At 41.6% G+C, this 25059-nt stretch overlaps 1 protein-coding gene across 10 annotated transcripts in view; it reads right to left on the bottom strand.

Annotated features, from left to right (window-relative positions):
• LOC110987802 (GA-binding protein subunit beta-2-like) overlaps positions 1 to 25059 on the bottom strand; it is a 59195-nt gene that overhangs the window by 6893 nt on the left and 27243 nt on the right. For 9 of the 10 annotated variants that reach the window (XM_087140219.1, XM_087140221.1, XM_022250892.2 and 6 more), the window contains 4 exons: positions 18778 to 18852; positions 17151 to 17307; positions 13342 to 13434; positions 12328 to 12461 (listed from right to left, as the gene is read on the bottom strand). In XM_087140219.1, coding sequence (XP_086996345.1) covers positions 12328 to 12461; positions 13342 to 13434; positions 17151 to 17307; positions 18778 to 18852 — 459 coding nt within the window. Of the gene's footprint in view, positions 1 to 7969; positions 8642 to 12327; positions 12462 to 13341; positions 13435 to 17150; positions 17308 to 18777; positions 18853 to 25059 lie in introns of all 10 variants that reach the window. The other variant, XR_002599327.2, reaches the window with a different exon arrangement.

The following is a 25059-nucleotide window of genomic DNA, read 5'->3' as shown; positions in this document are numbered from 1 at the left end:
AAACAGTCTAAGAAAATGTCATCTGTTTCAGCTTCAATCTAGTAGCTGGTGAGCCAAATTCTCCCCTAAAATAGTGTGAGAGAGTTTGCTAGGAATGCGTAATCAAACAGTTGCTACTTTTTATGCCTTTTGCCATTAGCTGAAAAGTTGATCAACTGTATTGCACCCTCTTGTGCAACAATGCAGCATGGCGCCGCCACCATGGTCATCCTTTTTTTTTGAAGTGCAAGATCTGAGCCAGAGTGGGGAGGACGGGCACTCGCTGGCTGCAGGGGTAGGTATCCTCTCCCAGACTCTCTCACAGAGGAGAAGTCCACTGTGCTCAACGGTCACTACTTCAGCAGAAAAACACTGGACGCCGAAGGAGGGTGGGCAAGAATGCATTGATAAAGAGAAAAGAGTGATTAGTGTCTTGTATGTCTAACAAGACATGTCAACATCTGAAGAAGTCAGCCCTTCAGGATTCGCAAACTTGATGGCTGAGACAGCCCATCTAGGTATAGTGTCTCGACCTGCTGGCCAATAGGGTCTTACCGAGGTAATGAAAAGCTGAGATGCTGCATCTCTCAGTTTCTCAGTCCTGGCAAAATACTATTTTGAGAGTTCAAACAAGACTCCATAACCTGTCATCAGGAGAACCTGAGTGGATAACACCCGCATCTTGCTGCCTCAGTGTCAAGTGGTTACTACAAGTAGGAAATCAAGCTTCACCAAGGTGTGTAATATGAGGCTTTCCTGAGGGGCTCGAAGGGATGACCTGCAAGGAGCTGAAAGACAAAAAATGGGTCCCAAGAGAGAATGAGCTGTCTTGAGGAAGATGCTTGATGAATATACTGTGAAGGAGGTCTTTAAGGGTGGTGTTGTCCAACAGAATGGAGCCGTTCAGGAAACCACCGTGAATAGCTGTGATGGCAGAAGGGTAGTTGCATATGAATGCAACCCGCAGTCCCAAGTTGAATAGGTATGAGAAATGTTGACTAGGTATGAGAAATGTTGACTACTGAGGTTATAGACGCTTCAGTTGGAGCCACACCACATCCCTTATGCCACAAAGTGAAATTTTGTATTCTGCTGTTGTCAATTTTGTGAGTTGATTGGCGTTGACCTCTTGCGGCCATTTTGGCAGGGTCATTAGAAAGGCCTGCTGTGCAGAATGATCGTTGGACAATGGCCAACAGGTCAAGTGGATGTCTGCTGGCTGTAGGTATGTTGGATTTCAGCTGATGGAGAAGGTTCGGTCTGAGTGAAAGGATGAGAGGGACATGTAGTAACAGGCTAGTCAGTCCAGGGTGGTGTGGCCAGAACAGAGCAATGAGAAGAACACGGCAACCCTCCAATTCCATCTTGGACAACACTTCTAGGATTAGGGATACTGGAGGGAAGGCAAGCATCTCTTCCTAGTTGATATGGAAGGCGGCTGTGGCCCAGGCTTGTGGGTGAAGGAACCTGGTACAAAACAATGGTAGCTGAGCATTTTCTGCCGAGACGAAGAGGTCGATTTGTGGTTTGTTGAGTACTTTGAGGTTGACTTGGCCATATTGCATTGCAGTGTCCACTCTTTTGAGTAGATCTTTCCTTGAGAGGGGGCATTTGCAATGGAGTTGCTGGCTCTGGGATATGGGTTACCTGCGTGTTCTGCACCCTTTGAAGTACACAGTGAAAAGGCTGATTGTTCGGTGGCATGCGGCTCTACTCACCCTTCCACATTCCCGTTGCCTCTTTTCAAAGTGGGGACTATTGGTGATTATGATGCAAATTCGATCTTTTCATTTCTGGGCTACACACAAAGGCCAATCACCATAAATACAAGAGCCAGGATCTGCCTTCTTTCACCATTTTCGCTCGAGCGTGGGTCGAGAATAATAGCTGAAAAGTGGGCTGAGGATCTCAAATTTTACGGCGGCTTTTACCGTCATCCGTCGCGAAGGGGTTAAGCAATCCCTGGCCTGCAAGCAGGCAAATATCTTGAAATAGGGTGATGATTAACTCGAACTTCCCTCAGGTTCTTGATTATCTCATACACAGAGTACGCAGAGAGAAATCAGAAAAACCAGAGACGCCAAAATATTTGGCGATTACGAAAAATCAACAACCAAACACTACCAAATTTGAGCTTTCGGTGAGTGCACCAGGCTCCATAAAGCCTCTGCAAATTTTGCACCGGTGCAACGATCAAGGAGAAATTCACACATGATCAAGTGTCACTTTTGACTCACGAAAAAAGCCTACACTGAACTTCTCGAATTTGATCTCAATATATTGGAGCAATTTGATGATCACTTTGGCTCTGTACTTCAAGTAAACATGTAACTCTGATCATGTCAACAAATCCCAAGCTCATCTCTGCCCTGACCTTAATTGTCCTCTTCACCCAGACAATCCATTCAGGAGCAGCCATCCAAAGTCTTAATCTTCCTACAAATCCAGCTGGACCAGCTGGCCAGGGGTACTGCCCTGCCTTACAACTCCTATCAAATTTGTGACTTCCAAATTGCTACACTCACAATGGGACACCTGGAATCAGGAACTGAAAGCGGAACTAAAAAATTTGCATCTAGACTTTGCTTCAAGACAACACAGCCCTGCCGAGGCTGGCAAGGACTTCACCCCAATACTGTTCAACTTTGTAAAAAGTAAACCGGAACTGGTGAAATCGAGTAAGTCCAATGGCTACATAGCCCATGACCCTAGAGTTTTATCTGAGGCACAACAGAAAAGGAACACACTTAGAAAACAAGCATTTGGAAGATGGGCAACGCATGAAAGTTGAGAAACATTCAAGCGGCAGACATTACAACACATTAAAGGGAATTTTCAAGAAAACGCAAGACCACAAAACTGCCGAACATGAAGAAAAACTGTTCCATAATAACTTCATGCACTTTGCAAAACACCTTGTAAAAGGAGAACTACACTCAGATATTGTATGTCCCACTTTTAGCAGGGCCAGTGCCAAGAATATTTCACAGCCAAGTACTCAACTACACCCCAGTTTACCCCTGATTGTTTTAAGTGGTTCCCAGACATTAAGTTCCCAACTATTGTGGTAGATTTTGACCTATCACCCATCCGCCCCAGAGAAATCAAGCAAATTCTCCAGCACAAAGCCTCCAACAAGTCCCCAGGTCCAGACTGTATCACCTATGGCATCTTGAAAAAATTACCAGCAACACTCCATCTGTTAGCCACACTCTTCACCAAGATAATGCTCAGTGGAACTGCACAACCATTATGGTCCTGCTGTCAAGTTAGCCCCTCTACAAGAAAGGAGACTCCTCCCTGCCAGCTAATTTCCACATGCTCGCCGTGAACAGCAGTATTGGCAAGGTCTACTATCAGATCCTATCTCGCCAATTTTGCAACTATCTGACAGAAAACCATCTCATCGAAACCACACTACAAAAAGCTTTCATCCAAGGAATTAACAGTTGCATAGAACACACGCAGACAATGCACGAACTTTTAGCTCATATAAAGGCCAACAAAAGAACCTTGCATGTAACCTGGTTTGACCTTTCGGATGTGTTATGTCCCGCTAATTAGGACAAGGTACACGCTAGTGGAATAATTAGGGCATCCACTCCATCAATTGATCTGCGATTGGAACTCTATCACCGGTGTATGTTGTCAAATGGGGATTGCAAGGCTGAATTTCATCAGGATTCCCGATTCAGGTAAATGTCCCCAATGACACAATGGACCACGGGCTTCCCGTGTCAAGCTCCATGTTGATTTCCTTACCGTTGACATTCATGGTCACATTATAGGGTTTACACTTCAGTAGCTGAACAGCTGGCACGTCCATGTGACTCAATATTGTGGCTGTGGCTTCATCCTCCCGGTGTTCCTCATCTTCTAGGTGATGAGCCTTCGGCCCTTTCCGCTGCTGGCGCAGATTAAACTCTTGCACCTTGTCACACTGGCTCTTTGTGTGACCCGTACGATGGCACTTGTGGCATTTTTCTGATTTAAATGGGCATGCATCTGAGGTATGTGTGGCACCACAATGCCAACACTTCTGCTGGTTGAAGCTTCGGCTGGCCGCTTTAGCACTGTCATCAGACTGACGATTGCCTTTGGCACTGCTTGGTGGTTTATGGGCAAACTTCGGCTTTGGTTTCCATGAAAACTGCATTTTGTTGACCTTTGGATCTGCCGGCTGACTCTCTGGTTGGCTAATTTCCTTGATCTTCTCCACATCCTTGCTGGTCATTTCCATGGTGGTAGCGATGTTCAGGGCCTTCTCAAATGTGAGGCTGGTATCACTAAGCAGCTTCCCCTGGATAGCTGGTTCTCGACAACCAACCACAAGCCTATCACGTAACATATTATTCAACTCTGCAAAATTACAATTCTCACTTAGCTGGGGAAGACCAGCAATGAACTGTGGCACAGTCTCACCTGGCTTCTGGATTCTAGTATAAAATCTATACCTCAACACAATCTCGCTAGGTTTAGGTGCATAGTGGCTTTTCAGCAAATCTACACATTCTTTGTACGACTTATCGGTAGGCTTATTAGGCTGCAATAGAGCTCGCAAGGTGTGATAACCCTTGCTACCCAAACTCGTAAATAACACTGAGCGCTTCCTTTCCTCCTCTACAACCTTATTGGACTCCAGCCAAGCCTCAAGTAATTCGATCCATTCTTCAATCTGGCTAGAATCAAAAGCAGGTACAACACCTATCACACCACTTACTGTACTGGCCATGTTGCCCAATGATACCCAGTTAAACACAACTTGACAAAATATATGGCAACTAAATACATGTACAGTTTGGGCAGTAATTAAACAACACCATTACTATATAGCCAAATGCTTTGTAGCAACTACCACTTACATACAATATGTGGCAACTAGCTTGGGCAGTAAACCGACAACACCATTACCATATAGTGAAACTGATTTCACAATTAACACTGGCATAAAACGTGTGGTAACTAGTTTGGGCAGTAACCAAACAACACTGTTACTATAGCAAAACTATTTGTAACAATCAACACTGGCATAAAATATGTGGCAACTAGTTTGGGCAGTAACCAAACAACACCGTTACTACACAGTAAAACTGATTTGTAACATGTTTGTCATAGCAATAACAAAACCAGGTAACAGAACAGTAAACTTGTACACTGAATATTTCTAAAATGTAGGCCACAAATACAATTTGAAATCAAGCCAGCAAATTTTTACCGACTTGGCTATGAATCAATGCAATGGTAACTTTGTTTCCAGGTAGGCCTATGGTTTAGGAAAATTCAATACAACAATACTCACAACAATAAGCCCATAAAGTGATAGTTAATGTTCATAAAGTTCGGCGATCAAGTACCATCGACATGTCCCACGATTCATTAAGCATGTTAAGTTCAAGTCCGCAATCCTATCAACTGTTCAATGAGTCCGCGGAGCATCGGCCGGGCGGGGTTGACGCTGACAACACTGAGCGATGCTGTGCTAGACGGGGAAATGGTTCCTGAGGAATCCAACGGGCATTGTCCACGCTTCTGCCAGCGACAAACTGGGCGGTGTGGCGCTGCACGGGGTGCAAGGCTTCGTGAGTGAAGTCCGATCAGATGAACGGGGACGTACCGGTGGCAATCAACGATGGTACGCAGTCTTGGAACTGGTACAGCCAAGTCCTGTCAAAGCGTTGCATAAATCCTTGGCCAGTTCTGGGCGAAACTTCACGATCCCCGCTTTTATCAGCTGACGCTCCAAAACAACTCCACTGTCTGGGACTGCGTTACTAAGGCGACAAGTTCCCTGGCTCCGCACCACCACTCCATTCACTCGGCAGCTGTTGCAGGGTGTGGCACGATCTCTCCAACTCAAATAGCTCTTCCCGCTGTTGTGCTTATTGCTCTGGCACCAAACAGTGCACGCGTAAAGATCTCGCACATGTACATGCAATTGACGTGTAGCGCGCACAGTCAATGGAACAGCTCTCCGCTAAAAGTTGTTACACTTCAAGCACTTACGGCAACTAGCTGTCCGGCGTGCTTGTGGCACCTGTAGTGTAGTGGCGTGGTGGGGCATGGCACAACGGCTGCTCGTTCTAACGCGTGTACATTGCGTACCCGAACAATTGCATGAATAGTCTAGTGTAGGCCTGCCCGACACTGCCGACAATTATCCACATGTTCTCGGCGATCTCCAAGGTGAGACCTACCGAACTTTGCTGTATCCCATCCTCGTCGCCAGAAATTGTTATGTCCCGCTAATTAGGACAAGGTACATGCAAGTGGAATAATTAGGACGTCCACTCCATCAATTGATCTGCGATTGTGAGGTGTCTTTGTTTAATTCTCAAAACGGGTCTGACCCAACTTTCAATGCTCTAATCCACGCATGCGCGTGTGACAATGTATGAATATTGATAGACACAGTGACTACGTACACGCATACATACATAATAGGATGCTTTTGGTAGTGTCCATCATGATCTCATATTCCATGAACTTAAGCGGAATAAATCCCCCCCCCATAATCCAAACTTATATCCAGAACCTCTATGAGGGTCTAGCAGGGTACGTACGAGGCCCTTCTTGGAACAGTGATTTTTCCGGTTTTAATAAAAGGACAGTGTTCCAAGGAGACCCACATTCACCCATCATCTTCTTGGTAGCTTTAAACCCTCTTTTGCAACACATACATACATTCAGAAGTGAAATTTGGATATAAACTATATATATATGTTCCCCATTTGCTGATGACTTTCATGTGATTACTTCTCATGTTAAAAGTCACCAACATATTACTAACAACATTGTCCCTCAAGCCTCATCAATGAACCTAACACTGAATGCCCCAAAATGCAAGTATCTATCCATCTGTAATGGCACCACATCTGAGAATATTCAATGGTAAGAACAGAGATACAATGTTGTTTGTCAAAGACAAATTAATTACTAGCCTGAGGAGAATCGGCAGCTCAAAGATCCGAGACGAATTCAAACTGAAGGTTTATTCAAACTACCTGTTACCATCCCTTAGGTTCTACCTGACAGTACACAACATTATCAAAACTGATTTAAATTTTCTCGATCAGACAACAGACTAATACTTAAAGAAATGATGTAGCTTATAAACCAAGAGTGCAACCAATGCTGTTGTGCATTTTCATTCCAGACTGGGAATAAAATCACTCACTCAAATGTACAAAGAATGCCACATAACTGCCTATGTTTCATCCATGATGAAAAGGAGATGAGAAAGTAAAACAGTGCCTGAATGCAAAACTTCAGCACGAATTGTCTTGTACTCAGAAATTTCTTCTGACACCATGTTCTCCGAAAACAAACTACAAGAAGCTCACAATGAAACACCAATCCCTGTAGATGAAAACCTGCAAAATTCTCTATAACATGTGAAAAGAACCATCAAAAGATCAATTGAGAATGAAATACAAGAAGAATGGATAGGAAGAATTCAATCCTTGGTCAAACAGGGCGGACTCTTGGAGCTAATGGAAACAAAAAATACCAACATCACCTGGAAATCCATCCTATACAATCTGCCTAGAAAAGTACTTCACTTCGGTATCAATTCAATTATTGATACACTACCGGTCAACTCCAATCTTTGTCTGTGGGAAAAAACTGTCAGTGAAAAATACTCTCTCTGTTCATTGAAAGAAACACCTTGCCATGTCTTCAATCTCTGTCCAGTGATGCTCCAACAGGGCCGCTATTATTTACCGTCATAATAACATCCTCTCTGAAATATGTTCCATGATGGATGAGGTCGTAACAAATAAACCAAGTCTTGAACTGTATTCTGATATAGAAGGTACACACGCCATTGGTGGAAACACTATCCCTCCATCGATCCTCCCCACAACACTCAAACCTGATCTGGTCATTATCAAGAAAAAGCAAATGGGACATAACAATCATGGAGCTAACGATAACATTCAAAACAAACTTTGACAAAAGCCACTCATACAAGTGCCGTAAATACACTTACTTAGTCCATGACATCACCCAACTCCGCTTCACCTGTACATTCATCGCCACTGAAGTTGGAAGCAAATGTCTCATTACTCCTGACAACAGAAACCACTTGAAATCACTTCTTCCCACCCAGACAAAAAAGAATTCAACAGATCTATTCTACACATATCTAAACTTGCCCTGGTCTCGTCATTTGTAATATTCTACTCTAAGTGCCTTGTTAACTGGATCCACACAACTGATGACTAACAGTCTAGATGAATTAGATGGATTAATTACTTTGCTAATTCTTAATTTGATTAAATATAATGGTTAATTATTGTATCTTCTATCAGTAATTTAATTCCTTCAAAATTTTTTTGGGGGGCTTCTAACTCATGTGTTAGTAGATTTACAATTCGTATTCACACTACATGTATTTTTTTTGCCTTGTTTTAATATCTCTCCACATTGTTATTCGTTTTGAATTGTGTTTCCTTGATATTAATGACCTTGGTTATGTCAAATTATAACCAAGAATGCCACAACTGGGGCAAATCATAGAGCACATTCAAGCAAGCAGAATAAATAAACACACTCAATTTATTCTGATGCAACGGAAATATACTTATCCAAAAAACAACAGCACCACCTGGTGAACTCTGAAAATAGGTCAATACAAGGTCAGTCTGCCACCTGCACAAGACTGAAAAGAAACGGTAAAATATCCAGAAATAGAATGAAAAAGGAACAATCTAACCGTTCACCAGAGTCAGAACAAAGAAACAAACAAGCTGATCAAAGAATAACACTGAAACATGCGTCAGCGAAGGAAAAAACTCCCCAAAATTTGGAGCTGGAACAACACGTTCCATATAATGGCGCTAAGAAAAAGAGGACGAACATGGCCGACGCCTTTCTGGGGGGTGAGTGAGCGGGGGCGCACTATTGGTGATTGAGAATTTAGCGAATGGAAGAAATGGACTAGGAAATAATGCATGAGGTATTGGTAATCTGTGTAGGTTGCAGGCAGTAGACTGCGGAATTCAAGTTCTAGAGCCCTATACTTATTTAAAATACAGATGAATGACATCTGAACATACAATAAATATTTGACACTTGCAAGAGTACAAAGGAAAAGTGCAACAAACTTCTGTGACAGTAAACAAAATTGAGGAAAGAAAAAACACAGTTTACTTAAAAACACACTATCTAGTGAGATTTAAATCTGACAGCGAGCACGGCAATTGGTAGCCAGCTGCTGGAGAGGAGGGGGTAGGGAGGTTCATTGAAGCTGAGCTTGTGGTTAGTTTCAAGGCAATTTGCCTCTGACTCCACTGTCTCCATAAAATGTCCAGAGATTACACCTTTTCCATATAAGGGGGAGGCTTTGATGTTTGGTTTTCACATCCTCATACGGGATGTTCATTGCCTCAAAAGCATTACCTTTGCAGATAGACATAGCTAGACAACAGATCAGTGAGAGTAACTCGAAGACAGAGTTGATGTTCTCATCAAGAGCCCTGAGAGCAAGAAACAGGAGAGTTCTCTTTGCATGCATGAGAGTGCAAGGAAGGCAGTACATTGGATCCAACTTGATAAGGGTAAGCTCCAGGTTGGGCTTATCTTTATAAAGAAGGGTTTCTTGTCAGAAGACCTAGCTGAGTCAAAAACAGTTTTGTCTTAAGTGGCAGTAGGTGACCCGGGGACGGAGAGGACAGTTAGTGAAGTCATTCTGGGGAATTGAATGTAGGCCTTAGCCCTAGTGAAGTATGGTTAGCAGCATCTTAACCACTACCAGCCGGGGACTCCGAAATCGGAGCCGTATGGTTTATATGTGTGGCCGGGGTCTCCGAACTCGGACAAAGGAAACAGGGCCCTGTAACAAAAGACAGTACTCCGAACAAAAGACCAGGCTGCTGGGCATTACCGGCATTTTTCACTTTCAAGAGTGGTGATAATCCAGCGTTATTTTGAACCGTATACCAGGGTTTGGGGTATTTAGAGCAAGCGGATTACCACCGGGGACAAAAGCTCTCCACCACCGCAGTGATGAGCCACACAGCACCGCTGCATGCTAATCTAGCCCCTATTGAAAAGAGGTCAGCAGTGCACTGAGCCAGGTTCGTGAACAAAAGACAGTTGTATAACACAGCACAATATGGGCTCTGTTTACAAGGCTGCAGGCCTAGCTGAAATATTCGGGCATCAATGAAGGTCACCTGTCAACTTAGAGCAGTGCCTAAAGATTACTTGGTGCGGCTATAAACGACTGTTAAATGGAATGATGAATTGTTGAAGGATTTTGAAAACGGAAAAAATGATAGTCATACCCGCCCAGCATCCTCAACGTTGAAAAATGCCCCGGCACGGAGTGGTTAAATTTCCACGCGTAAGCGGTCTAGAGGCATTTCTGGAAAATCGGTGCCAAGGCTTCCAGTCTGAAGGATTGGTGTGACTCGGAGTCCTCTTTGATTGGCGACGAGACAGGCGGACCCAGGACCTGAATAACATCTCTCAGGAGCAGACGATGAGCCTCCGTAGGGTTAAGGCTAGTAGTGGAGTCTCTTCATCCCCGGAAGATGTATCTTGAAGATCGGATTGCAACTGGACCAAGTCTTGCTGCATGTCTCAGGTGAGATCGCATGCAGGTTCAGATGTCGGTTGATTGTCTGCTGGGTTATCTGAGCCCACACTGACAGCTAATGTGTGTCTGCACTGAGAGGGGTAGGTCACAGAGAGTGGATCAAAGCAGCTGACCAGTAAGGGCAGTGTATCAAAGAGGGACTGGAAAGCCAAAAAGATAGCAGAGGAAGATGCGTCTTGATGTTTGGAGAAACATGACTTCTTAAAAGTTTACCCAGTTGAAGAAAATGTGGAGTGTTTACATTTCTTATGCACTGGATAACCTGCAGGAGTTTGCAGACGAAGCTGGATTGGTGGAAATGACAGAAGAATGGTCATTCTGTGGTTCATGGTCAGGAGGCAACTGTGCATGAGGAGCCGCAGTGGTATTAGACCCAGAGACCTTCTTTCCGGAGAGCCCCAAGGAGAAGCTGGAGGATGGAATGATATTGGGCCTGCAGAAGTGGGTCCAATTGCGTGAGCTGCGGACTGGAGAGACACAGCAGTGGATCTGCATTCCGATTGTGAATTCACCGGGGCAACCCCAGAGAGCCATGGGGAGTTGGCCTGGGAAGAGCTATTGTCTGGTTCATGCCTGGGTGCCCTTGTTGAAAAGGTTTCGGATGCTGGTGGGTTTAGAGGTGAAGCGGCCACAAGGTTCGTCCCAGTCGGCTGCAGTTGTGAGGGCTCTGGTAGACTTTGTCCCCCACGCAAACAGGGATAGACAGTTCTTTACGTAGCCCTTCGTGTTGCTCAGTAGCATACCCAAACTAACATGGATAGAGGCAGTTCAAAACAGTAAATACAGGTGTGCATGTCCCCGAGTTTATAAGTTACAGTCACCCGGTTGACGCTATAAAGGTACTAGAAGGAATTCCTTGTAGAATCAACATAGGACAACCTGGAAGTATGCACATAAACACACACACAGACAAGAGAAGGGACACAGACAAGGGATGAGGATAGGGAAATGCATCACAACAAAATTGACAACAAGCACTTAAATCAAGGGCATGGCACATATAAAAGGGAAATTCCAGAAATCAGGGGTCCAAAAGTGTGACATTTTTGTGTCCCTGATAAATCTAACTATTATTTGACATTGAAATATCACCAGAACTGATTTCAAACTATTAATATTTGTTTGGCAGGTAATTTGCATTATTTCATCCCCTTTGGAAATTAGAAAATATGTTCTGAACTTACAAAATCACATCAGATGTGACAGGGACACAGAAAAAAAATGGACCCCTAATTTCTGGATTTACCCATAGAAAAGAAATCGACACAGCACAATGAAAAGGATTTTTATTTACAAAAACTTACATTTGATCAGGTTACTACAGAAAGTATAGTACAGTGGAAACTTGAGAAATTTGAAGTTCGTCTGTTAGCAATGGCACTATTAAAGAAAAACAAGGACGAGCAGGCCAGCGACGCCATGCTGCATTGTAGCACTAGAGGGTGCACTACAGTTGATCAAGTTTTCAGTGAAAGGCAAAAGGCATGAAAGGAAATTTGCTAAAGCAACGACTGTTTGGGTAGGATGAGCATAGTGGACTTTATATTTTTCCCAGCCTTTCTACCTGTGTGTTTATGTTTGACAATAGAGGAGATAGCCACTTAAATCTACACCACAAATTGAAGTACGCACAATGTTAATTATGGAGAAATAAATGTACTTGTACTATGAATTCATGTTGCATCCCCTCAAAAACATCCTTTTACTGTTGTTGACATCATTATACAGAGGACATTTGTTTTCACCTGCTTTCGATTCTCATCCTCATTGCTGAATTTCTTCCACTGCATGGCCAGCTTTCCAGCTTCTGTTAATGTATACATCTGAAGTGATTCGCCACTTGTTCCATATAGAGAGTTACTTCTATTGCTGTGGGCAGCTGTAAACAATAACCCAAACAATTGACAAACCTAAGTGTAACATGCAATATATGTTGGGGGAGTCAGGTTGCTGTTGGCATGGTACTTCTTTGTTCACCTTTCACCTCTGCGGCCGGGGTTTAATTCCCAGATCAGTCCACATGTGGATTGGGTTTTCAGTCCCTACTCAATTTTGTGGGTTTTACCCAGAATATTTTTCTGGGGTTTTCCTCCCACCACTAAATCTGTAACTGCTTCTCACTGTCTCCTCTCTACAGGTTTCTTCAGGCTAACACGCTACATTGCCTAGGGTACTTTTGACGAATCCTTGGTTTCATTGCCAGAAAGACTTAATAGTAATAATAATATTAAATACGCAAATCTGAACAAGGATAGTAGAAATTACAATGTGAATTCTGTTTTTTTGTAATAAGTGCAGCTATTAACTCACGGTTAATAAAAGATCACTACTTTCTCATTACTTGGTAATCTTTGAAAGAAAACAACAACTACTGTAATGTACATGTCACATTTATTATTTTATCTTTTGACAAAAGTTTACTGTTTTGAACTTCTTATCTTTTCTAGCACAAAAAAGGAAATACAATGAGAAACATTATCACTACAATGTTCTGAAGAACAAAGTAAACTAAAGGATTCAAACATTAGGAATGCTAGTACTTGGGTACTTCCCATTACTTATTTTAAAATGGTAATCTCAAATCCTGTCAACATCCTGCTTGAGTTTAAGCAAGGATTTTGATTGGAAGTAAAAACTCCTCTTTTCCAAATATGTGACTGGTTCTACATCACATTGAGAACTGAGACTTGGTCACATAATGAATTTTGATACAACAAAGGACAAATGGCTATAATGAACATAAATACATGGACATGTACAAAGTTTGTTGAGAGGTGTAGAGGCCTCAGCTAAAGCTGCCAACGTTGCCAGCACTGATGTAGAACTTGCTGTAGTGGGTACTTTAGTGACAACTGTGTGATAAGGATGAAGTACATCACAATATTAGTTACAGTAACACAAGCATATCATGGGGAATGAATTGAGATTCATGAAAATCAACTGCAAAGAACAAGTAAAAAAAACTCTATCCCTGAAAGAGGAATTCAAATGGCATCTTGCTTTCCGTGAAATGAGCCTGATTGCAACAGATGACAAGGACATCTTAAGAAATAAACAGGAAATGATGATACAGCTTTCCTATTTATGGTTGAAAAAATGTCAAAACCATGGGCCACCCATTACATACTAATGATGCTGAAAACGTTATGACATGAGTCAACACACCATGAATAGGATGCTTGGTTTGGGCAAGTACTGTGGTACAGTGGAGGTATGTTCAAAATGCTTTGTCCACTCACTGACTGTTCCATCCTTCTAGTCTGAATCGGTGATTTCCTGCATTTTTTGATAGTTTTGAACAGAATTGCCCACAAAAACTTAGACTTGGCCTTTCCTCATGATATCCTACATGTTCGTGACAAGTACATTCACATTGACTCTTGCCTCAACAAGCCCATCAACAAAATGAAGCTAGATTTCAAAATTCCCTGTGGTTACTGATGAGTGATATGTCATAGGATTTTTGGACTTGGTTTTTATTTACCAAAGAACAATATGTTCATACAAATCCATCTTCTTCAGAAGCAAGCTACATGTAACTTAGGAGAGTGATGAGGGGAACATATGGACAGCCCCGCCAATTGCATGGTGCAGCAGCAGCATGTACTTTTCAGCTGGGCTACGTTGATCATACCAGTATCAGATGGGTTAATTATCGTCACTGCCAATGGGATCGTATCCGTGATCACTTTCACTTCAGGATCTAGACATGTCTCACTGTTTTGACAACGAAATGGGGATTTTACATGCAGAACACACACACATGGGCAGTTATTCCAGATTTTTTTAGTTATCCGAATTGATTGAAAAGAAAAGCTACCTTTTTATATTGTCCAATACCACTTTTGCAGACGAGTGCTGCTGTGAAAGGTTAAATTAAATGCAAGCTTCTTGTGCAAATTTTATTTTCATAAAATTTCCAGAAAAGGAATTTGGGGCTGATTTCCGATTAACAGTTTGATATACTGTTTGATGAAAAAATTGAGAAAACTTGACAGGGTGAAACGGCACTTACTATGTTTGAAAGAACAAGCACTTTTTTCGTACTGGACAGTCATATAGACTTATTACTTTTAATGCCTGAAGAAATTTTAAAGTGATCAAGAACAAGAAATGTCATCATCAATTTCGTTGATCCTAAAAGTTCAACTTAAAAGTTTAAATTTTGAAAATATTTTTGTTGTATCTCCTGCACACACAGTGAACTGCTGATCTCCTTTAATTACATGTAGAAATTGAGGTTTACTTAAGCTGCAATCAGACAGAAAAAAACATTCATGATCTAGAACTGGGAAAATGACTAAAAACAAGGCTGATTAAATGACCAATGTGAAGCAGTTGTCTTTGTAGCACTACACTGAATGCTTAACTTTCCATGGAGTACGAGTGGTCTGTGGATGTGTAATATGTTGTAAATGTCTTTTTATACCGATATATTAATGCCGTCCATGCTTTATTTTCTCAACCAATGTTGCGCACCACACAACTTTCAATGACTTGTACCTCTTTCAGAACAAATGTTCTCAAAATTATTTTGACACTAATAATATACTTTCAGACAATATACAAGTTTATGTCCAGAATATAAATCATCCATGTCACATCAAAACACTTCGTAACAAAGCACTACTCGGCAAGGCATACATGCATGCATACCTGCTTTACAACGTGTCTCAGGATGACGTCACCAGCCTAACACACAAACAAGAGTTGACCTCGTATGTAGGGCTGTGCCGGGTACCCAGGTACCAACCAGTCGATATCAAAACCTGGTTCCATTTGTCCAGGCTGAATACCCATTTTTACAAAAATGTGAATAAATTAGGAACAAGCTTCTATGTATAAAATGTTTGTGAAATTTCATACTGAAGGGCAGACTTCTTGAAAAATCACTGTGCCGCTGAAAACCTGGTCCCACATTCATACATGAAACTTCAGAGATCGACAGCTACTTTCGTTATCCACTCCGCCCATTGAAGTGCAGTCTTTTTCCTAGTACAAAAATTTTCCTAGTTCACAAAAGCGAAAAAGCCACTAAAATTCAGGGGTGACAGGTCACTCACTGCGTGTGATTTCAAATACTTCTTTAGATTTAACAGTCATATAAACCTTTGCATATAATTTCTGCTTAATCAAAATGACTGTCAAGAGTTTCCACGGTTTTTTTATGTTAATTGACCAAAAACTGAAAGCTTTCCCCCCTACTTTAGGATCATGCGGTGTTACCAGGCAAATTCGTTGTGAACTCAACTACTCAGGCGCAGCAGAAATGTATGTGACGTAATGGGTTCGTCAACTGTGCAGCACGGGGAGGGTACCGTTGATAGCTTGCTGTACTGTTGAAACGTCAAGTCAACTTTATGCAATTTCTACTTTTTAATTCATTGGAATTCTTATTTTTCATCTAATTTTCTCAAAATTAAGAAATTCTTTCATTATTAGAGCAACTTTTTACAATGTTTCTTGCTGACAATGGATTTTTCGCATGGTTAATTTTATTCGTGAAGATTTTTTGTCTCCATCCTAAACTGATTCAGAACTAGGAAAGGTGTCGTTTGTCACTTTCATTGATCGATCCTGTGAGTCCAAATATAAAAGCTTAGATTTTGAAAAAAAATGAGGTGCATCATCTCCACAACACAAACTTGACTTTTGACCATATTTCACTCGAATTTGAGGACTTTTGTAGCTGCATTCTTAACTGAATAATTTTCCCGATCCATAACTAGGAAAATGACTGTACCAAACCTATGAACAAGAGACTGAAGGAATTTTGTCTTCAGAAGTACATGTATTTTTTCATTTGAAAAAAGGAAAATGTTAACAGGTGCAGGCCATAATACAGTCGGCCAGTCAAACGTCACATGTTTGAAGTACTTATACATTGGAATCTCGACCACTCGAACCTCAGGGGAATGGAGTTATCCTAACAAATTATTAAACTAAACCACTTTATCGTGGTACAGTACCTTCGTGTGGTATAACTTTCCTATCGCTTTTTAGTCTTGTTTACAAGGTGAAGCCCTGCTATTTTTTTCACTTGGGCTTCCCTATGTGTGGTCACATGACCTTTCCTTTTGCAGTCATATGGCCGCTGCAGTGTCAGTGATTGGATTGCCTGAAGGGGACTACAATTGGGCTTGTGTAAGCAATCAGGTTATACAGTACATTGCGATTGAAAGTTAACACCAAAATGGGAAGATTTTTTCACATTTTTTCTCTCCCAGGGAATTCCTTTTCATTTCACAAATTGTGCCATAAGTAGGAAAAGATTTTCACGCTTTTTCCAACAAATGGGAAAAAAATTTTCACAGATTTTCTCTCTCAAGAACCCCAGACATGTATGTCAAAATGTTTTCAGCCATTTGAACTCCTCTTTTATAGCCCTTGGATGTACAAATACTGATGAACATCGAAGTACATGAAGATGACTATAGCTGCATCTATAAGTTTTACAATCATGAGATACATGTAGGGTATTGATTTAAAAAGAACAAACTTGTGAATATGACTGCAAGACTTCCTTGAAAAAAGCACTGTAATAATTACTTTGACAGATTATTCTGACCTTTACAACTAGCCTTAGATTTGGCCCTTGCTGCTGCTGTGACAAAGCTTTGCAGTGCAGTAGCTGCTGGAGTGGGACTGATAGTGACAGATGGATCACCATCTGTTGTGATGTAGACACATGGAGCTTCCTCTATTGTCACCTCACTTCCCATTCCCTAAAAGAAAATAGCAGTTACAGTACATCCAATAGATACATGTACAGGCCTTTCAACACTTAGGAAGGACTGACTGCATTTGAACAATTCTCATGAATATAGGGTGCCCACTTGCCAATTGCAATTCCTTTTATGAGTCTAAACTCCCTCTCCATGCTAACAACGTTGGGTTGACTACAGGTTATAAAAGGCACCAAATAGTTGTCTACTGTAATGTCGTCCACAGCATTTTGTGTGCCTAAGTGAGTCAATAGTAGTCAAGGCAATGTATCACTCAAATGTGCTTGTAGGCAATAACTGGTTAAGACGCGTAAAGCTGAATTCTCTCTCTGAGTCAATCTGATACCAGCTGCAACATGAGGTTGCTAGTCTCCTAGGCCCTTGCAGTTCGAAGAGGTAAATGTTTTAGAATTGTCCTTTGATTTACTGGTACTGGACGGGCTGAGTAGAATTTCTCTCATTTTTGCAGAAATTTAAGGTCAACAGTATTCAGAGAACAATGGTAATACCAGACACGAAGTGCTAGTAAAATAACGGCTGCAGCACATGGTCACATGCACATACGCAAGCTGTTGATACATGCAACTGACATGAATTTCCATATTTCTGTGCCTGGTGCTTGTCTTGTTCATTTTTCTTCCAAATATGTGTAACTGTTACCTTGGCAAATGAGAAATAATTTGGACATCTAAAAAGAACTTCCAACTGCTGATTTTGGGAGAGATTTCACTGACCAGGTTGCTGGGATTAGGGGAATTTTTCAAAACTGGTATTAGGGTTTTTTAATCAAGTGGTTAACAAAAGAAATCAAAAACACCTTCATAGTTCAATTTTCAAAAATACTTTGAAAATTACTTGCATGATCAATTTACACAAAGGCACAAGAGGAATTAATAATGGGCTAAAGGAGTGGCAAAGTTTTTCATAAGTAGTTCTGCTTTTTGTAGTCTTGTGATGAACTTATTCCAGTTTGCTTTTGTACCTAGTCTTGCACAAGACATTTTGGACAAAACAAACACCAATCAGGGAGATAATTGCCAGGAGGTACTGTTCCTTCTATATCTTACACTTGAATCTCCACTAAAAAAAGAGGCTAGTTAAGGTTAAGCTATAAATGACAGGAATTAAAAACTGCAAAAAAAAAAAAGTACAAAAAATACATAAACAGAGTGCGTAAGTAAAACCACAATTTGATTTGAGAGTCGCAGACTTATGCACTCACTGAGCAACTATCATACGAGTCATAGTTTGTTGTCCAATTTATACCATAAAATTTTGGACAAATGAAGTTATGCCCTTGTGTACAGTTTTTAGGAATGGGCTGCAGGAGTTTTTTATGGTTATTTGTTCCCTGAAGACTAAACGTGCCCCTTGTTCAGCTGATATCATTGAATTCGGGGGGGGGGAGGTGTTCTTAAAATTTCCTCATAAATTGGGTGTCTACTGGAACCAGTCAACATTTCAACTCACCTGAGCCATTTCCAATATAGCAATGACCTCTTCATTCTGGTGATCTGCAGCTATATCCACTGGGGTTTTATCAAACTGAGCAAAAAAGGAAAATGATTATCAAACGTACAGTTGGGAAATGTCATTTGTTTTCATGTTCAAGGCATTTCCTTACAATAAGCTGAACAGCAATTTTAAACAAACCAAACACATGTCAATAGGACAATTTTTGAGACACTACTCAACCAAGAAATTACCAAACACAGGTCAGTGATCAAATTAAGAAAATAAGTCTACATGTACATCTGCATGTTGGATGATGTTATCTTTTACAAGAACTTCTAAATTGTAACATGCAAAGGATTATCCAGTTTACATCTAAGGATGCATAAACACGATTAGGTTAGGTACTAGTACATGTAAATCTTCAAGCTTACTGCAGTCACTTGTGGTGGATGTGAGTGATTTGTGTCCTCTTTGCAATTGTTCTGTGCACCTTCTTGTAAATGTACAGTACATACATGTACACGCATGTTGGTTTGTAATCAAGAATTTCCCACTATTCCTCTTTTGTTCATACTTCAACTTCAATGCAATGCCTCCTAATCCCATGCTAGGTCTGTACACACTTTTTCCAACTGTATGCATCGTCTTCAATGCATACACTTCAGGGCTCTTTTTTGTTCTATTCAAATCCCAAACTTCATGGTGTTTTCCTCTAGATAAAAGAGTGTTCTCTGTTGCTCTATTCTTCCAAAGAGTGTTCTCTGTTGCTCTATTCTTCCAAAGAGTGTTCTCTGTTGCTCTATTCTTCCTAAGAGTGTTCTCTGTTGCTCTATTCTTCCTAAGAGTGTTCTCTGTTGCTCTATTCTTCCTAAGATTGTTCTCTGTTGCTCTATTCTTCCAAAGAGTGTTCTCTGTTGCTCTATTCTTCCAAAGAGTGTTCTCTGTTGCTCTATTCTTCCAAAGATTGCTCTCTGTTGCTCTATTCTTCCAAAGATTGCTCTCTGTTGCTCTATTCTTCCAAAGACTGTTCTCTGTTGCTCTATTCTTCCAAAGAGTGTTCTCTGTTGCTCTATTCTTCCAAAGATTGCTCTCTGTTGCTCTATTCTTCCAAAGATTGCTCTCTGTTGCTCTATTCTTCCAAAGATTGCTCTCTGTTGCTCTATTCTTCCAAAGAGTGTTCTCTGTTGCTCTATTCTTCCAAAGAGTGCTCTCTGTTGCTCTATTCTTCCAAAGATTGCTCTCTGTTGCTCTATTCTTCCTAACAAGAAAACTGTATCGGAACACAATCACAAATTTTTCTGAAATTATGTCCCTAGTTTGGACATTTCTTTCTTTTCATAATGTTAAAGAAATGCAGAGAAAAAATTACTTATCTTTATATTTACTGGCAGTTGCTTTTTGATTATTGGTATCTTTGGGTGAATTCCTGGACATGTATATACATGTCGCTTCCAAAGGGAAACACTGACCAGCAGGGACAATCTTGAAGACAGGGTATTCCTGCAAGTGACTCATACAGGTATGCATCCTTTGAGTGCTCATTGTGCTGCAGATACACCTAGTCCCGAATTGTCTCAACAGCTGTTTTTCAGAGAGTTTATCAGGGGAACCATACACAAAAAAATAGGCAAACCTTCAGATGCCTGTCTCTGATATATCCCTTTTTCAATTAAGAAACTGGTGAAACGTCAAAAAATAGTATAAGGTCATTTAGTCTGATGTACTGGTATGGTAAAACCTTATTACATTGACCACTAAATGCTATTATAGCCAATAAGTAACTGATGATTTTGCACACGGGCCATTCCATATCAATTCAACATGATGCAACCTAACCCCCACAGGTTGGAACAATAGCCAGTGCGATGAATTTCATGTATGAAGAAACCCCTAGAAATGATTTTTTTTAAATTTCACTTCCTAATTTCAATTAAATGGCATTACCTAAAAAATACACACGTATCATTTTTAGAGCTCTCTGACTGAATTCAGTTCAAATTAAAAATAAAAACCCATGATGTACATGTACATGATGGACAAAATAAGAATCAACGTGACTTTTACCTTCAAGTTACAAGAATACACACAAAAAAATTAAATGTTACTGTGGGGAGTTGCCCGTATATTTATCATGTATAATCTTCATGCACATGGTATACGCCTTTAAGATCCTTTCAATGTTTACGTTGTTGCATAGCAACTGAGAGGGTCCCCTCACCCTTCACGTTGGCATGGCCTTGCGCCTCTATTGGAATTAGCTCCATTTAATTTTTATTATGATAACATAAGATTTAGCTGGAATACCTTCTGCCGACTTCATTATCTGTTTTAAAAGGCTTAGATTCATTTTTATTGTAATTACAGGCATTGTCAACATTTTTACTATTTATACCGCGCATGGATATGCCGGTCTGCCCAGTGTGCGTTACCGACCCTTCGACCACGTCTAGTCCTTTTTCTTTCCGTGGCCATCTCGGTGGAGACAGCGCAACATTTCGGGACCATTTCGGACAGTTTTCAGCCTGTTCCCTTGGAGTTGCTGGGCCCTGCAGACCACTGTAGGTCTCGCAACCCGTGGTGTCTGGGTGAGTCGGGGTTTGGGGGGTATTTGGCATATCCTAGCGCCGGTATTTTGTAATTTCATCCATTATACATTGCCATTTAGGGTCACTTATAAACGTTTGACATGTACATCATTTTCACGCTGTACCGTCACGTGGTCAGTGCATTTGCATAAAGCCCCCAAAGCCACTGTGAATAGAAAATTGGGTTGTGCTGTTAGCTAAAATAGCATATTCGCTTCTATATATTATGTGTGATATGTATAAGCAGTACGCACTCATACCATTACAGAACGTCTTTTGCGTACACCATTGCATTTGATGTCATTGTTGTTTAATTATTGCCCGTGAATCAACTAAAGCACTTATGTAATTAATTAGGGTTCATGCTTTTGTATTAATTTATAGGGTTTTCTTTCCATTGACGAATAAATTGGAGGTGATTATTTGATGACCTGTGTTACAAGCTGATCCAATCCATCCCTTACCGGGAGACCAGTCTTTCCCCTCCGGATCGTCAGGGTCCGCCCCCAGCGGGCCCGCAAGCGCTGCCTCTATATTACTTTATGTGGTCAGCAATAAACTTTGAAAACCTAATTATTTGCAATTAAGAAGTTTTTAAATTGACATTTTAAAGGTGGCTTCCACATTTTAAAACTGCTTTTACATGCACATGTATCTCAATAGAGGCTTTGAATACTAACATGTAAATGCACATGCATATGGACATGCTAGCAGTTGTTGAATTGACATGACATGGACCAACATTATTTTTGAAACCACTTATTTAAATTGCTACTTTTATTTGTAAAATTGTATATCGTACATGTGTGTACATGGGTGCACATGACTAGGGCAAAGACTTAGACTTGGTTTCAAATACTCAGTCTTAGCTTGGTGTTAGGCCCTCATTGGGATTGGTGCTTCAGACATGCACCCAGCTACTGTGCACTACATCTCAGCACAAATTCTGTACAGTTTTTGAACATAGTACTTGTAACAGATGGCTGCTACATGTAAATTTAGAGTTTATAATTTGCTGTTTTCATTTATAACAAATTGTAAATTACAAATATACATTGTGAATATGTGGAAAGTAGCAACTCCATCAGTAGTTTTGACATCTGAAGTGTTGAGATGGTTTACAGAGTGAATATGAATCTGTGCCCTGATAATTTGGACAGTTTGGGTTTGGACCTTTTGAGAAGGGTACCTGGTATTTTTGCAAAACTATTTGCATTGCTGTGAGCATGAGGGTGCAAGAGGCCATCAGTCAAAAAATCAGGATGCTCCATGGTCACACGCGTTTCATGTTCACTCCCGTTGTGCTCATGCAGTTTCCATGATCCTGCTAAATTGGTCGGCTTGCCGCGAGTTTTAAATGGATACGCTAAGGAAAGGCTTCTTGGATGAAGTTAACCACTACCAGCCGGGGACTCCGAAATCGGAGCCGTATGGTTTATATGTGTGGCCGGGGTCTCTGAACCCGGACAAAGGAAACAGGGCCCTGTAACAAAAGACCGTACTCCAAACAAAAGACCAGGCTGCTGGGCATTATCGGCATTTTTCACTCGCAAAAGTGGTGATAATCCAGCCTTGTTTTAAAACTGTATACCAGGGTTTGGGGCATTGAGAGCAAGCGGATTATCACTGGGGACAAAAGCATTCCACCACCGCAGTGATGAGCCACACAGCACCGTTGCACACTAATCTGGCCCCTATTGAAAAGAGGTCAGCAGTGCACAGAGCCAGGTTCATGAACAAAAGAAAGTTACATAACACCGCACAATCTGGGCTCTGTTTACAAAGCTGCAGGCCAGGTTGAAATACTCGGGCATCAATGAAGTTCACCTGTCAACTTAGAGTAGTGCCTAAAGATTACTTCATGCGGCTATAAATGACCGTTAAATGAAATGATGAATTTTTGAAGGATTCTGAAAACTGAAAAAATGATAGTCATGCCGGCCCAAGTCACCTATTATTGTTCACTGAAAGGATTTAATCAAGCGTAGTGCACCCTGACCACCCACGATGCAATGCTGCTTTGCCGCCATGATCGTCCTTTTTGAAAGCGACATGAAAGGGTCGGAGCCAAAGTAGGGAGGATGGACGGGGGAGGGCGGTTTGGGTAGGTATTCTCTAGTAGACCAGACCCACACTAAATGTGGGGGAGGAGTCTACGGCACTCTACCTACCCAAACAGTCACTAAATACATGTATGCAGAGTGGCACCGATCTAGGAGGAGGGTTGGCTACAACATGAAATAATAGTCATGAGCACAAAAAATATGCACACACACTTAAAGTTAGTACCAAATTTATGCATTGGGAGGTAAATAAAGACCAAACTCACCAGAGAAGTATCTTCAGGTAGACTGTCCCCTTGTTTGGTCTGAAGATAATTCCTTTGACCTCTGCACTGCCGACAGTAGGACCGCCTTGCCATGTGCTGAGTCGCTTTGCAAGACGTCCCTTAGATAGCAGGAGGTGAATGTACAGGGAGTTTTCCGGCACGCAGCCTTACAGATGTCTGCAATGGAAATCCCAGAGAAGTAAGTCCAAGAAGTAGATGGGCTCTGACAAACTGCCGACTCTGGTTATCGGAGTGTGTTGGCCAGTCTGGATTGGCAAATTTAATAGCTGAGACTATCAAGCGGGCTACGGTGTCTCTCGCCGCTGGTCAGTATGGATTTGGTAGAAGAAATAAAAAGTTGGGAAAGTGTACCTCTCAGATTCTTGGTTTTGGATAGATACCACTTCAGTGTATGAATTGGACGCCAGAGCTTGTCTCCATCGTCTCCCGTATGCGAAGTGATAGTTGGGACAAAAATGTCTGGTGGCTCAAAGGAAGGAGACTGGTTTTTGGTTAAGAAGCTGATAGATGGAATAAGGTGTACACCGTGTGGTTCCCAACGTAGGTGTCCCTCAGCAATTGAAAGGGCTTGCAGTTCGGAACCCCTACTGGAAGTGGTCACGGCTAGTAGAAAGGCTAATTTAACACTGGCATGTAGTAGGGTGGCATTACTTTAAGGTTCGAAGGGCGCACCTGTGAGCATCCTTAGAACTTTGCTTAAATCCCATGACTAAGTGTTTTACATGGGGGCACTCAATAAATATACAGTGTTCCACGCAGGAGATGATGAAGGGCAATGTTTTAGTGGAGCAATCTACAAAACCAGAATTTATAGCGGCTAAGGCCGATCTATAGCTGGGATCCTGGAGACTTGTAGACCCAAATTGAAAAGATTCATGAAAAATTCTGTGACAGTATTTAAAGGAGCGTCAGTTGGGGCCACAGCATGTTTGTCGCACCAATTAGTGAAATGTCGTATTTGGCTGTCGTACACCTTGCGGGTTGAACAGCGTCGTCCTCGGGCGGCCATGGCCGCAGCGTCGCGAGAAAGTCCATCCGAGCAGAAGGATTGTTGGACAGTGTCCAGCATGTTAAGCGAAGACTTTCTGGTGCGGATGAAGAAGTCCTGACCTCGGCTGTCGAAGGATGTCTGGTCTTGCCAGAAGGATGAAGGGCCAGTGAACCAAGAGCCTGGAGGAAGGGATGCCCCCCATCCGAAAGATAATGCATCGGTTGAAATGACTACGTCTGGCTTGGTTCGCCGAAAGGGGAGTCCAGCGAGTAAGTGATCTTTTTTTAGCCACCACAGTAGATGTTGACGGACATCGTCCAAGACATGGTCTGGCAAATCAATGGGATTTACCTTTAGTGGGGCGGCTTAGC

Source organism: Acanthaster planci, linkage group LG08 (genome assembly GCF_054643075.1).
Source record: "Acanthaster planci isolate LZ-2023a linkage group LG08, COTS_SCS, whole genome shotgun sequence".
Taxonomy (NCBI): domain Eukaryota; kingdom Metazoa; phylum Echinodermata; class Asteroidea; order Valvatida; family Acanthasteridae; genus Acanthaster; species Acanthaster planci.
Note: the sequence above shows the minus strand (reverse complement) of the source record. Positions and strands in the feature narration are given on the sequence as shown.